The 15,645-nt window shown below is 36.9% G+C and overlaps 1 protein-coding gene across 3 annotated transcripts; it reads right to left on the bottom strand.

Moving 5' to 3' along the window:
- Nucleotides 1-281: 281 nt before the first annotated feature.
- Nucleotides 282-14,829, bottom strand: LOC115632252 (PAN2-PAN3 deadenylation complex subunit PAN3). 3 transcript variants are annotated; one of them, XM_030529318.1, is made up of 13 exons: nt 14,700-14,829; nt 13,523-13,968; nt 6,879-6,955; nt 5,945-6,505; nt 4,765-5,254; nt 4,585-4,701; nt 4,405-4,525; nt 4,214-4,336; nt 4,016-4,145; nt 2,573-2,709; nt 2,314-2,505; nt 2,078-2,240; nt 282-2,021 (listed from the first exon to the last, which is right to left on the bottom strand). In XM_030529318.1, exons 2-13 carry the CDS (start codon nt 13,554-13,556, stop codon nt 1,911-1,913), a joined length of 2,256 nt encoding a protein of 751 aa, XP_030385178.1. In that variant the 5' UTR covers nt 13,557-13,968; nt 14,700-14,829; the 3' UTR covers nt 282-1,910. The 3 variants fall into 3 exon arrangements, with proteins under 3 accessions (XP_030385178.1, XP_030385180.1, XP_030385179.1); XM_030529320.1 differs by lacking the exons at nt 13,523-13,968; nt 14,700-14,829 and adding an exon at nt 11,109-11,165; XM_030529319.1 differs by lacking the exons at nt 13,523-13,968; nt 14,700-14,829 and adding an exon at nt 8,530-8,615.
- Between the last annotated feature and the right edge of the window lie 816 nt (nt 14,830-15,645).

Genomic DNA, 15,645 nt, shown 5'->3' with positions numbered 1-15,645 from the left:
AGAATCTAAAAACAACAAACGACAACTGCAGTCGAAATTCCAAATTCCAAATTTATGGAGAATTTGTTAAATTTTTTAATTTTGCCCGAACATGAAATGAGAAGAATTACATTTTATTGCTTTTGCCTGCCACTACTCTTCAAACTCACACTGACATTATCTGTCCTTTGCTCTTTGTACACAATTATATTCGCAAGAAACAAATAAAAGTTATTGTGTTGAATTATAAATAGACAATTGATATTTTTTAGATGGATGATGGACTGAAAGACGTCGACGGGTTTAACATTTTATTATTTTTTATTGGTTTTTTAAAAAGTTTTCTTTCACATTTTTCGTGTTTATAAATAATAATAAGTCTTATGTTGAAGTATAAAATATTTAAAAAGCGAAATTACACAATAGGTCCGACGAAACATAAGAAGAAAGTCAGTATAAAAAAACTCTAAGAATTAACTTGGGTAAAAATCAAGCAATGAATCAATCAATTAAAACAATCCAGTCTCGCATCGCTCGTAAAAAGACAATGCGCTTTAAAGGATTACAATAATATACAATCAATCCATTAACGACTGACAGACTCGACAACTGCGTAAGGCAACAAAAAAGTGATTTAACAGAACAGTGGTTAGGTTGGCTCCTCTTTTCGTTAATGTACTTACTTCCATATCTATATATAAATATTTATCAAATTGTACTTAATGTGTATTTTATGCACCTCCTATATCTGTCGCAATGGTGGTGTAGTACTATCATCTTTTCTATAAGATTTAGATTCGGTTGTTTGGCTCGTTTATATTTATTTCGTGGATATGCGAACACGCAAGCACAGCGCGAATTGAAGATTTGCAAAATTTTGCGGGGACTCGACTTAGTCTTAAAAATTGCAAACAGTTTATCTGTTTGTTAGTTTAAAAGTGTTGGGAGTTTTGTTACATTTTGAAAAAATACATTTTATTTTTATTTTTAAAAAAAACCTATGCAAGTATCTAAAATAAATTGTATAAAACGGAATTGTTTTTCTTTATGTTTTAATTATAATATTTAGCAGATGCGCTGTGCATCGCTCGATTTGCACACGTCCATTACACAAAATATCTCCTATAAGTGGTTCCTTGTTGTAGTTTTTTTGTTTTTGTTGTTGTTGTATTTTCTTTGATAAAATCATGCAGCTATAAAAAATAAAAATGTTATTGTTACATTTTTAGGTTCAAGTCATTTGTCTAGTAGGGGGCGTTCATAATCCAAATACTTTTACATTTGATGTTCCCTGTTCCCTTTCTGTACACTGCTTCCTTTATCCTTTTTTGTTATCTCTTTTTATGTTTTTTTTTTTTTTTCAATTTTGTTGAATTTACAATTTTTTTCGCTTTTTATATATTTTTAAGTTCCATTCTCTTAGGGTCTGTAAAAATAGATCAACGTGTTTCTTTTATTCTTGTTTCGAATGTTTTCTACTTTTTGTTTTACATTTAAAAAGAATTCTTTTTGTGTTTTGTTTTTTAATTTTTAAATTTGGAGAGATTAATTACGCGTTCAAACAGTTGTATCCTCTGTTACCTGTCGTTTCGAGTTGATTTGTTTGTTTGTCTGTTTGTTTTTCTTTGAGTTGTTTCATCTTCTTTGATTTTAAATACTTAGAATTAAATTAGAGCTTACGTAACATTGGATATTAAGTGGTTTTTCCTTTCTTTTTCTGCATTGCTTAAACAGTAGGTTGTTTGTTGTTTATCATTACAATTTATACTTTTATCGCTTTTTACTCGGCGTGTGCCGAAATGTCTTATAATTTAACGCGTACATTTTATTTTTTGTTTTTATTCTTATTTGTTTGTTTGTTTAAACGTATGAATCGTTATCGTTTGTGGTCGCTTGCTGTATTGGTGAGTGAGCAGAGTTGGTTGCTTGGTTCAATTTCCAGCACTCGATATTAGTTCGGAGAATGCGTTCTCTAAACAGTTTTTAAGTTCTGCATAGGATACAATTAGTACCGATTGCTCGTCCCGTGACATCAGTTGAACCTAAAATTGCGTAAACCTGAGTAATATTTAATTTATAATGCTTAGTGTCCACGTACGCGATCAAGCGAGCCAGCATCCAATTTATTCAGGCACTGCACAATGTGGGCGTGGTCCAGCCAAGGGCGGCCATCTTCAGTGACGGAATGGAATAGATAATCACGGAATAATTTCAGCATATAGCGGTCTCCTGTTTCCGACCAAGTGCAATCTAAGTTAAAGCTAAAAGGATGAGAAGATGGACACGTGAGTTGGGGAACTATCCAAACAGTGTCTTTTAGGAATAGTGGCATACTCAGGCCTTTCGTTGATAGTGTTTAGCTTGACCAAAACCCTATATAGACGTCCGTTTTCCATTTCCTTAGCCAGCTCGTCTTCCTGCATATCGATCTGGCATTGTAGCGCATCGAGTTGTGTGTAGAAACGTGCTCCTATCATCGGCATTAGATCGGTCACAGAACGTCGATTGTTCGTGGTGAAAAGGTAGCTGTGTGGTATGGAATTATGATCCACTATTACTAGAACATTATTGGGTTTGGCTGGCAACTACTTACACAATAAAGTTACGCAAGTCTGTAGAGTAGTTTCGCGTCACCATATCGATGCTAGACTGCACATTGTCGCGCTGCACGGACTGAAGGCAGCGACAGGCCAAGGCTAATACTAAGCGACCTAAAGCGGTTAAATCGTCCTGTGAACAACAAGTTCAACATTACAGTATACACGACATCTCAATGTGTACAATAGTGTGAGTGTGAGTATGAGTATATAGACAGAAATGGACCTAGAGCCTATGCTCATTATTCTCCTATATCTCCAATATCCTCCTATATCATCCTCCTGCTGTGAAGCTCACAAAAAATGTTGGCAGTTTCACGCACACTTACGAATGAAATTCACCAAAACAATAACATTTCTGACATTTCACGATCACTCACGAATTTTCAATTCTTTTTTAAACATTATTTAAAGATTAACACATTTTTTTCGCATTTATAGTATTTGTAGATACACAATTGAACACTAAAGAACCACATTACAAGTATATGTTGTCTGACATCCTTCTTCACATTTTCGAATTTTTGAAGCTTTAAGTATTTACATTTTTTTGTCTAATCAAAATATCGATAGTTTCTCAGCCTAACTTATAATTTTTTCAATTGCCATATCCACTACATGTGATTTTTATTGACTTTCATAAATATTCCTGTAGTTTTCACGAATTTAAAGAGCTAACGATATTCACGGAAGTTTCACCCTTTCACGCACAGATGTAGTGCACAGTGGCCGGAAAAGGATAAATTCAAAATGAAATTCGGTTTTCATTCTTTTCTTTGAATTTGATTCCAAAGTTGGCTAAAATTGAGGTTTAAACTTGAATAAAGTATGTAAGCATTTTTACTTGAACAACTGTTACTGACATGGGCTCAGATAATAGCCGTAGCCATGGATAACCATACAAGATCGGGAAAGCGAATTGAACTCTAAATGATGCTGGTGATGTCAGAGTGGCAACAAATTTCACAAGTACTTTGAATGTTTGGCATTTCCTTTTCAAAGCCTACTTGTAAAGTAAATTGAATTTGTGTGCAAATTATTTGCATATCTGACCGGAGCTCAAATGTTCACATACATTTCTCAGCTACTTGTAGGTTGCTGACTAATTTACTACTCGTGGTAGTTGGAATTAATCGAAAAATATACTCGGACAACGTTGGATAATGACAGCTATAGAAGAAAGGCTGATAAGCTGTGTATATTGTTAAAAAAATTCATAGCAACACAAATAATAGGGCTGTTGGATAAAAAAGCGACTTCAAGGTGACAATGTTTGTTAAATTTCCAACACCAAAAAATCATTAAGAAACTCCTTTTAGCTGTTTATCCGATTAATTGATGATTACGGCATTTGTTAATTATTTAAAATTAAATTTGAATATTGAGATGGCTAATCGGTATTTTGTAACGTAATTGTTATTAATAAATTGAAGAAATACCTGCTGATGCATGTTCACGAGTGCCAAGGGATTCGTCGCATTTGGATCGAATTGCGTTATATCTGAGATACAGCAGTTGCTAAAGCGCACACGCTTTCCAGTCACTATGATCTTCGTGGGGTCTAGTATTCTAAACGGACGCGCTTGGTGATTAGTGAACGGTTCGGCTGGCGATTATGTCCGCGGTTGAACACTTACTTGCAAGCGAGTCCTGCCTGGTGGATAGCCCGAAGACCAGCAGTCAGTTGCATGATAATCGACCATATTGTGGACTCCGCCAGCAGTGGTCCGTTGTTTGTACGCTGCAAGTTACTTTTATGACTGAAAAAAGTAACGTAGAAACGATTTAGATAGAACGATGCTTGTGAACGTAACTTCGGGACAATCACCTGAATGGACGCGCCTCGCCTTGGAATGGATCGGTGTAGCCATTGGTCTCTGGCGTTGGCGTAAAATATTTGGCTAGCAATGTTTGTGAGCCAGGATAGTAGTCGTAAACTAATACTAAGGCTGTTTGTAGGGAAAGGTACATTTAAATAGAACAGGTCTTTCCTAAAAAGCCCACTTACAGTTATCACCAAATGCTTTTGTTGTGAAAACTTCACGGAGTTGTACCACGTTCGTGTGCTGCAGCTTCTTCCACATCTCCACCAGTGTCATACACTTCGTGGATTGCAATCGAAAACCTATAAAGACGGCGGCACGTCAGTTAGAGCCATAGTGGGGACTGACTCGACGACCCTACATACCGTGTAACCTTCTCAAACAGTATTTGAAGCCCGTTGTATTGTGCGTTGCCCGATACGTGCTTGCCGGCAGCGTTAGTTTGGCTTGCAAAGGTTGTGCCGGTGGTTCCAGTGGGTACAGGGCATGATAGTTGTCAACCTCCATTGGCAGGGCGTGCTGCGCGGCTTCTGCTGGGTCCGTTATGAGGTTCGAGATCTCGTTGCGGGCAAGAATTTCTGTGCGCATATCATCCGGTATAAAGAAAGCTGATTCCAATTGAGTTTTAGGCTGCATGGCAATCACATTGGAGGCGGGACCGGGATAGACGTGGCCAGTATAGAGCAGGCTCGAAGGGACACCGCCCACACCGCTCAGTGGGGCAACTGCACCGACCCCAACCCCTACGCCATGGTGTGCCGGATGGGTGGCATCCACAGCCACAGGGTTGACAACCGGATTGCTGCTCTGTGCATTGGCAGTTGGATAAAAATAAATCGTGCCTCCGACGTTTTCCTAAACATAGGAAATAGACGGGTGGATGAGTTATACTCGTAGGGTGGTTATAAACTATTAGGAGTATTCTATTTGATCAGAATAAAAGTCGAACCGATATTTACACATGAACATCGATAACATTGAAATATTAGCAGGTAAGGACACCAAACTTGGTATGTAGACTTTTCTTATCCATATGCAGATTATGTTTATCACAAATCATATATTTAGTATATATGTTGCTGTCATAGGACTGATTTCTGCCCAAAATGATAAATTTGTATACTCTGTACCTGTAAAGTGTAACCTGACTTATGAATGAATCAAAGATTCATTTTATAAGTACGTAAGAGTACCTCCTTCCCCCCACCCCCCGCGATTAGTGATTTTCCATAACCCCCGTAATTCTTGGAATTTGTCAAATACCTCCAGTTTTTAATTATGTATGTATCCGTATGTTTAATCATGATAGGTCAATGTGAAAGGAAATTATAATTGGTAACTATTTATTTTTTTAGTGCCCTATGTTATTTTGATGTTTCATCCAAATCAGTGCCCTTTATCAAATAGCTGCCTTTTCAAGACGTCTTTACAAGTTTTTTAACTAAGTTTATTTACGTTGAAAATTGTATTAGGGGAACATTTTTATATTTTTTTATAATGGCAAGTTTTTATAAACTTGTGCTTCTAAGTGATATTTGGACTGACCTGATGGACGCTCGTCGGGAGCGTTGTTGGTATGGGCGAGGCGGTGTGCGGCGTCACTCCATGCGGGGGAGTTTTCTCACCGGCGCCACCGAGTAGTGCGGCCGTGGGCGAGTCGTTGCGTAGCAGGGCGCTGCGTCCTTTATGGGGTGTCTGTGTTGACATGGTGCTGACGAATGGAGTTGCGGCAGGATTTGGTGGGGCTCCGGTGATAGCGATGGGCGCTGATATGGGCGCCCCCGTTGCATTTACCAAAGGCTGCTGTTGTTGTTTTTGTTGCTGGACAACTGTGGCTGCGGCGACGGCGGCCGTCTTCTGCAGTCCGAGCATGGAGTTTGTGCCATTCACCGTTTTGCTGATCGTCGCGGATGCGGATGCGGCGGCCGTGGACGTAGTCGCTACTGCTTGGGCTGCGGCGGCGGCGGCAGCTACTGCTGTTAATCCATTGACGCCGTTAAGGCCATTACTCAATTGCAAGGGCGTATTATGATATGGTGAGTAGAAGTTCGGCGACGAATTGATGTTGAGGCGAGTTGGAATGAATTCGGGCGGTTGAGCTGTTACCTGCGAGTGGAGAACAACAATTGATTGGCATAAAAAACACACACACAAAACTCCGCTACCATAATTAAGCAATATAGGGCTCAACGTTAATTCATAATTACAGTCGAATAAAGCAAGAAAAGAAATGTACAATCATTTGCCTAACATAAGCCCCCTAAAGCGTTATATCAACTGTAGCACAAAAATGTAGTTGTATGCTCAAACATTCTATTATATAATAGCTTTTAAATGGAGTTATATTTGAAGGCAGGCTCTCATTCTACTCTAGTAGTAATTATTATTTCACTTATATTCGACAATCTTAAAATAATAGTAAAATGTTAATAGCTAGAATAGCTATTTCTTCGGCTTATCATCTCCTCCGACCGCTTACCATATAAGTTGCGAGTTTACTTTCTGACGGTATACCATTCGAGGGCGAGAAGAAAAGTGGATCCATAGCAGCCGTATCTAAAAGCAGAGATAGAATATTTAAATATTAGATTCGTTGAGAGGTAATTGGATACTTTATCAGCACGCAGAAGTAACTTCAGTGAAAGAATTCAGCTATAACTCAGATAATGTGACGGAACATTTGCCATTATATCCCTACATATGTACATACAAGTATAACAGATATCAATGAGAACAATTTAGCAAACAAGGCCTTCTATAATTTGAAATTGAAGAGCAGCGCGATTTTTTGTCATATGTTTTTATTTTGCTATTTAGCGAACATTTCTTATCGATAATATGATAAGCAAAATAACAAATTCATTTTGACTGACTATATACGTATATGTATGTATATATGTGTGTGTATGTCTATGTATGCTACAAGGTATAAATATTTACCTCTGAAGAGAGCAAAATAGCCAAAACAAGAACGACGCAATTTCTGTTCGTAAACAACAACACGCCGGCAGACACAAAATGATATTTTGTGTAGATATGTATGTACATATGTTCATATAGATATGTAAATACTAATGAATATGAATATATGTGTGCTCGCACGTACTTTGTCATAGTGTTTTGTACACCTTTCTATAATAAGTAAGGGTTAAGGTCTATGAGTATCCGATGCTCCTAAAGGTAACATTTAGAGACGACTTCAAGCCTGGATAAATCAAATAATTCAACTTAAGGCTAACAAAACTTAACATAACTCCACCAAAATTTGAGGAACATATTAAAGAAGCCAAAAGAAAGTTATCTGTATATCTGTAAATAATTGAGGATTCACAAATTGTCAAACAAATACATATGTATGTCACTATAACGAAAATTTTTTTTACAACCAGCAAGTTACTCTCATTTTTTTTTATTAAACAAAGAGAACATTTACGAATGCTTTCAAAAACAATGGGTTCAATGTAATGGTTAATGGCTTTTTCTTAATACTACTAACGAACCGGCTGGCTTCCCACCTTCAATGTTGTTTATTTTTAATTTGTCGTTCAAATTTAGTCAAACATCTTAATTGTTTGTTAATTTTTAAAACCATTTATTTTCCATTTGCGTAGGTGTATTCTATATATACACATATTGTATTGATATATTTACATATCTACAGATGCATTACTTCTGCTGAGGCATGCACTTTGCTGCTAAACAAACAGTTTATATACAGGGGTGTTTGTATGTATGTTTACACATATACTATACACATACATATGTATGTACAAACTTGCATACATGGGTACGTCTACGTATTGAAGTGTTGTAGAACGCACGCATATTCGCATCACAACAAACCTGTTTACAGTTTGGCAGACACAAACAGACTGCACATGTTGTTTTGTTTCTCACTGCTTTCGTCACTACACATGTACATACAAACATATACCTACGCATGCATATACATACATATGTAGTATTGCAGTATGCATGAAGTTGTTGTTGTTCAAATAGAAAACTTTGTTTTGCTCTGAAGATCATGAACACATTTATACATACATATGTATGTACGTATGTATGTATATATGATAAGCGTCAGCTCACACAAGCACACACACACATTAAACTAAAACAAAATTACATACATATGTCTATATTGACACGTCGTTACGTCACGGAAACGTGTAGTTATGTGCCGATGTTGCCGTGCGCCATTGCCGTTATCTGTCGCGGCTTAAAAACAAAAATCAGTTATTTAAGTAGGTGGGCAAATATTACATATGCGTACGTATTTACATATACATATGTACGTCTTGCTGCTGTAAGTGAAACGATCGACCGACCGACCGTGCTGCAATGCAGCGCCCTCGCAACTAAGCAGACAACAGCGCAGGCGAAGGTGTATATAAAACGGAAAAGTGAGACACCTAACAGAGAAACGAGTGCCAGTGGCTGCCAAAGTGGGAGAGCCAAGCCGCTAATGCCTCACAAACTGTGAACTGTCTGAAGTGGGGTCGATCCGGTCCGGTACGAACTAGTTCCATGTTGCGGCCTAAGCAAATGAGTTGCTTATGCTTATCTAATGATGTATTGTGATTACTGAACGAAATAAAGAGTATATTACTATATCCGCAAAATGTACTTAATAAATGAACTGTGGCGCTGTCAGGCGAAATTCGGCTGTGCGTGGAATGGTGGGCGATCGTTTTGGTGGAGGCAAATTACAAATTGAAAATTAAAAATTTTATATGTGGTTACACGATGTTATTTCTAAATGAAATTTAAAATAGCATATGATCAATGTCTTTTTTTTACTCGGTTTTTACACGACTTTTTCAGGAACCAATCTACCGTGTAAAAACAGAATTAGGTGTATATATGTAACATGTATGTTACACATTTTAGCCGGCTCCTACCGCATTCACATTCGTTTGCGAACAAACCGCAATAGCTGTACTTGAAACAATTGCAAATACGTTTTAAATGCAATTGAACTGAATTTCAACGACCTCAAACGTACGCTGATCTGATCTGTTTGTTTCGGATCCTGTTATTAGCTCGAGCTCGCGCCTGTAATCTTGTGTAATAACCTGACGCTGAGCGCAAAATGAATCGCCATTAATTATTAAGTATTTAATTGGAAATACCTGGGAAATTGAATTGAATTCTAACTTTTAGTTACACTTTCGAAAACTCCTACGTTGTACTAGAAAGCAAATTTTAGCATCATAGATCTTACCAATTTTCCCCAAATTAAAGCACCAATAGATCCGAGACAAATTTCAATAAATAAATGCAGTTTGCTTTATACTTATAATTAGAGTATAAAAACCAAGTTCGAAATCTTAACATATACAAGATTTGGAGCCCCTTCTTTCCCATTGGAATAGGAATTTCCAAAACGGCTTGTTATTTCTCCCCTACAGGTAAATGTAGTCCAAATTTCACGGTCAACTTTGCAATGATCACCAATCAGTCTGCATTCTTCATCAGCATGACGAGACAAATCGAGAAATTTCTTTTTATTCCTACAACGCATTTGAAATTAGTCTTATTTTTTGTACACGTCTTTAACTATCGCATTTGCTCAACTGTAACGATCTCTCTTGTTGTAAGTACTAAGAAAAATAATTTTAAGTTGTCTAATATTCTGCGAATGTTCCCTTATTTAAATATAAATATAATATATATCCCAAATTTCTTGAGCTTTTGTGTCCACAGTTGCTTTCTTTATTAGTTTAATTTTCGTACACAGTTTTTGGACTGGATGGCTTTGTAAAAGTTCGTGAATTTGTGAACGAATTTCAAGATGCATTTTGGCACTCGCCACATTCGCAAGATTGGCGCTTTTTTTTTTTGGCCTTTTACGATCACGAACAGATCAGCTCTTTGTGAAACCAGCAGTAACTTCACTCGCTGCTTCGATGATATTTGCTGTCGTCAACCAACGTGACCGAACACATGTTTCTGTTCATGATTTCTGTCAGCGTTACGATGGCTTGACCCAATTTACTGTTGACATACAGCTCGCTGAGCGCCGGATCAACAGAGAGCCATGGCTAGTTAAATCACCAAACACGTCAGCCGAACAGCTGTGCTACTTTAAGAGTTGTAATCGCCAAAACTGAGCAACTTTAAACTTATATATCGCGTATGTATAGTAAATAAAAAGAAGAAGACTGTATGTGTTTCAGAAGCTCGTATACTGCATTATCATCGAGAAGAACAAAAACAAAGCAGAGAGAAAGTATCTTTGCAGAAACTTATTGCTGTCATTGTTTTCTGTTCTGCTCAGTTCAGTTCAGTTCTGTTCTGGTTTGCTTTTTGCTTTGTGCAGCCACTTCCGCTACCTCAGCGAAAAGGTAATTTCAAATTTCACTTTGATTGACAACGCAGCAAACGCGGCGTCGTGTACACGCATTTTCGGCCTTCCCAATTGTTATTCGATATAATTATTCTCACATACATATGTATATACTACATGCATATACATTAGTATACATACATACATATATGTATGTAGCTGAACCGTTGCACAAACAACAGTTGCTTTTATCAGTTTACAGCAAGCTCGAAACTTTAAAGTGTCACAATCACTAGAGTCCATTTGAGAGTCTTTCTAAACGCAAAGGGTTTTCGTACAAAACACTTTTTTTTTTTGTTTTACTAACCAGCGTTACAACAAATACACCCGTCGTTAAATATAACCAACCGCTTACATTACCTTTTTACGCATATTTTTATATGCATGTACAGATAGATGTATGTATGTATGTGTGTGTGTGTATAGTATGTATAAGCCGGACAGTGCGATTGCCACGACGTATGGTCGCATTCGTTGCCAAAGAGTGACTAACACAAAGGTAGAAAAGAGCCCACTGACTGACTGACAGAGGCGATGAAGAAACAACCAACACATATGCAATCCCATACCAATACATACATACGTACATAACAAAACACAAAATAAATACAAAAAGAAGAGCGATAGAGCATTCATTCTCTTGAAACAAATATACATATACATATGTACGATATGTATATATTGGAAAAACGGCGGTTTACTGTTCGTATGTATATGTAATTAACAAATAATAAAATGATGAAGATTTTGGAAATTATAGAACGCCGCATAAGTGCATAGGGATGTTTACTTTTCACGAAACATTTCAGTCAAGGTCTAAGCACGAAAAACAGCTGATTCGGCAGCTGAGTTGGCCAAACTCTTGACTAATTCATGAGATAAAAATTACTAAAGAAGGCACACACACATATGTATGGGTCCGATGTAGAGATGAGTATGGGCCGACTTTATTCGGCCCGTAACGACAAGTCCACGAAGGGCAGAAATTGTTTCTTGCAATTTAACATTAATATTTGAAGTTTATTAACTCGAAGACGTAGACTCTTTGCACTTTTTTATTACACCCTATATTAGTCCTGTGCGAGTATATGTAGCACACAGGAGCAGGCGTGGCAGGCACCCAAAAGTATATATATTCTTTATCAGTATAACAAGACGACGATGTCCGTCTGTACGACCGCCCTTCCGTTTGAACGCAAGAAATTTTTTACTCTAATTAAACAATTATCGTTTTTTTAAATTAATTATATCATTATCAATATATTGAGGTTATTTATATATTTATATTTTTTTAGCATTTTTAAAGAAAAAGTGTTTTGTTGATATGATGGTTTTGTGTGGATCTGCTCGTGTGTGTGAAAATATGGTCCATGCCCACCTCTCTGATAGCATGAACAATTCTACTTATCCCGCAATTGATGTATATAGCTGCATAAGTACGTATATATGTATGTACACACAAACAAAAACATATTTAAAAGTGAAAACTAATTTATTTTGTATTTTTTAAGTCTTATTGGCACGTATACACTAAGAAAGTCGTTCATTTTTTTAAAACCCTTCGACGTATTCATTTTTACATACAAGTCTAGGTAAGAAAATATCATGAAGCGTAAATATGTATATCAAATTTTAAATTCATTTTATTTTAACGATAAATTTCTAACACGGTTATTAAATAAACGTACAGTCTGTATTTCTCAGGGAGGACCAAATCATTTACAGCACTTGGTTTGTTTTTTTCTGAAACAGGTTATTCATATAAACAAGGCTAGAAGGAATTGAATTTCCACATTCTTAATTCTGCGATTAAGTACAAAAATTCAGATACTGCGAAAGCTTTGATTATTCAAGAATATTAAAAATAGAAACTCCGATTTAGTTAGAAAAACAATTGTCAAATAAAATGTTTGCACAGCATTACTTGAGAAAATATGAAAAGCATCTAATGTTGTCTGTAATCTAATCTATAAGTAAGTTGGTTCTATAGCCAAATGTATCGCTCGCTTAAGACGGTGTTGAAGAAGTTCAGTTATTATCTTTGATTATAAAAGGTCGATCCAAAGAAGCGGAACTGGTCGTAAGAACCTGTTTTATATGGCAACCATTCAGTTTCCAGATTTGCACTCGATGAGGACAACAAACACAAAGGGTTATCAACAGGTACGATGCAATGTCCAGTGTATCTAAATATGTCTGTACATACAAACATACGCGTACATACTTTTATGTACTTATTTCCGTCAGCTGCTGTGGCTGGTTTTCTTCTGTTCTCCTGTCTTTTACACACAATTTTCAGCTAAAACCTGTTTGGCAAAGCGCAACAATGGCTGTGGAAAAGGGAATCAAAACGATTTTTCCTATGGGTTTAGAACAATCGAAGAACAGGGTTTTGATATGCAACTAGCAAAAATGAAATCAAAGAATCTAGCGCACAAAGTGAGATGTAACCCTAAACATACAAAGCTGATACAGTGAAGTTATTAAAAAAAACACCCCTTACATCATTAATTGAAAAATCTAGTTGCTTATCCCTCAATCAGGGTTGCAAACGGAGTTCATAGATGATCCCAAATTTACATTTGATAGGGCATTATCATAGGTTGTACCGATTTCAAACAATAATAATTTCACTAAAATAGTAAATAGTGTTTTGTGTCTATGCGGCTAAGTATAGAGCATCCCATAGTCGAGCGCACTTGGTTGGAGGTTTTGCATTTTTACTTGTTTTTATTTGTCTTTGTTTTATGCTTTTATTTTATATTCCCACTTACCTGCCGGGAAAAAATTGTTCAAGAACGTTGACATTTTTCGTTTTCAGCGCGCGCTTGCCAGCAACATCAAACTGGCTGCGCGCCGCTCTTTTTTCTCTCTCACTCTCTTTATTCACTCTCTTGACCACAACGTTCGCTTGGTGCTCTTGTCGGTTTTTGTTTTTGTTATCCTGCTAGCCCTTATTTGTTTATTTATTTTTTGTTACGTATGTATGTATATAACCGAACTTTAAACACTTGATTTTTGGATTTTGATTTTTGTTCACTATTGTTTGGTTTTTCTGTTCTTGTGAAAGTATGGGAACACAAATTAAATAATTATAATTTACACACACTCGTTGCATTTGAGTCCAGCTGATAAAATGTTATGCGACATTTTCACATGACTTTAATTAATAAAATGCACATAAGAGTGCCACCATCTGCATAAGGGGGGCCCGCGCAAGCTGTAAAGAATATGAAGAAAGAAATGTTTATCATCTTGTTCAATATTTAATCATTTAGCTAATGCGTTTACTTTTTGGCTGCCCTGTGTAACGGTAATCAAAACTAATGCCTACTCTTTTTGTTGTTTGTATTTGTTGCGCGAATAAAGAAAAGTGCGAAAAAAGTGGGGGGAAAAAAGCAACAGCGTTGCCGTATGCCGACACTTTGGGCCAAGTGGGGGTCGCTTGCTTATTCCTTAGATTTCATTTATATAGCGCCCGTGTGTGAGTGACTCCAAATAAATGTACATAGATACACACGTATGTATGTGTATAAAGTATACCATATGTGATCTTAAACACACATATATGTACATATTTAAAGGCCTACGCAGCACAAACGGGACGCGATTTGAAATGTGCATACACACGTATGTATATACATACATATGCAGACACAAACGCGCGCATATTTATTCTACAAATATACATATACATACATACATATGTATATGTACGAATGTACTTCCTTTACTTTGACGCTTTTCTATATGTACACTTGCATGTATGTATGTATGCATTTAAATACATATATTTACAACTTATGGAGATAGTCTTAACTTATTTTTAGCGTTTCGAATATTTTCAGTCACTTTTGCCAACTTGGCACAATACGAATTATGCGATATTGCAAACCTTTAACGAACGGATAATAAACAGCAACAGATTAAAAAACGCTTTAAAAGACTTACACATCATTTATTCCAAACATTAGGCCATTTTTCAATCCATCGATGTATTTATTGTATGTATGTATTATTATTATGTACAAACAATTTAAGGATAGGGGCAGAAAATAATAAACACTGCGACTCGGTACACCGCGCGATTTGCGCTGCACAAAGGTACTGAGAAGAGCAGCCACTCGATTCAAGCGCCACAGCCTTACGAAAAAAGAAACGAAGAATGGAGTCCACAAATGTGTCTACATAGTCGACCAAAGGATGCGCTGGGTTGTGGATGTACAGCTGTATGTCGGTCTGTGTATGTACAGATCTGCGTGTGTGTGTGTGTGGAACGCTAATAAAAACAACAACAATTACAGCTGTGTATTTTTTAACAAGGGTACGAGTGAAGACGCCGTCCAGTGTGTGTGTGTATTCATGTAGAAGGGCAAAAACGAAGTTAACGACAGGGTAGACATTTTGCAGGATATACACAGACACACATTAAGGAACTCACATTCTGTTTTTGAGAAATACCCACATATGTACATCCATAAATACATACATATGTATGTATATGTGGGGCCTACCAAGATGTAAAGCTCAACAGCTGGTGGATAGCATAAACAACATGAAGGCATTAGCATCCATTAGATCCACGAACAAGGGCAGATGCAGTGAAAATGGTATCCCAGAGACAGCCATATTTGTGGATCGAAAAACAGCTGGACTCAAGCAATAGCCGTGTTGGGGGGATGTAGCGGCGTTAATGCGCAAAGCAGCAGCTTTCCTGTTTCCCTTCGTATGCAGGTGAGTAAAAACAGCTGCAATTAATTTCAGACCACAAGACACATATGTATGTGTGTACATGGTACCTGAGGCACGCAGCAAAACAATGGTAATAAAAAACAAACTCCAGACATTTCAATAAAAAAGGTCAGCACCCAAGTGCCAACAAGTGCCGAGTTAACAT

Source organism: Scaptodrosophila lebanonensis, unplaced genomic scaffold (assembly GCF_003285725.1).
Source record: "Scaptodrosophila lebanonensis strain 11010-0011.00,11010-0021.00 unplaced genomic scaffold, SlebRS2 tig00001415-arrow-pilon, whole genome shotgun sequence".
In the NCBI taxonomy this organism is placed as follows: domain Eukaryota; kingdom Metazoa; phylum Arthropoda; class Insecta; order Diptera; family Drosophilidae; genus Scaptodrosophila; species Scaptodrosophila lebanonensis.
The sequence above is the reverse complement of the archived record's forward strand: the minus strand, read 5'-3'. Positions and strand labels throughout refer to the sequence as shown.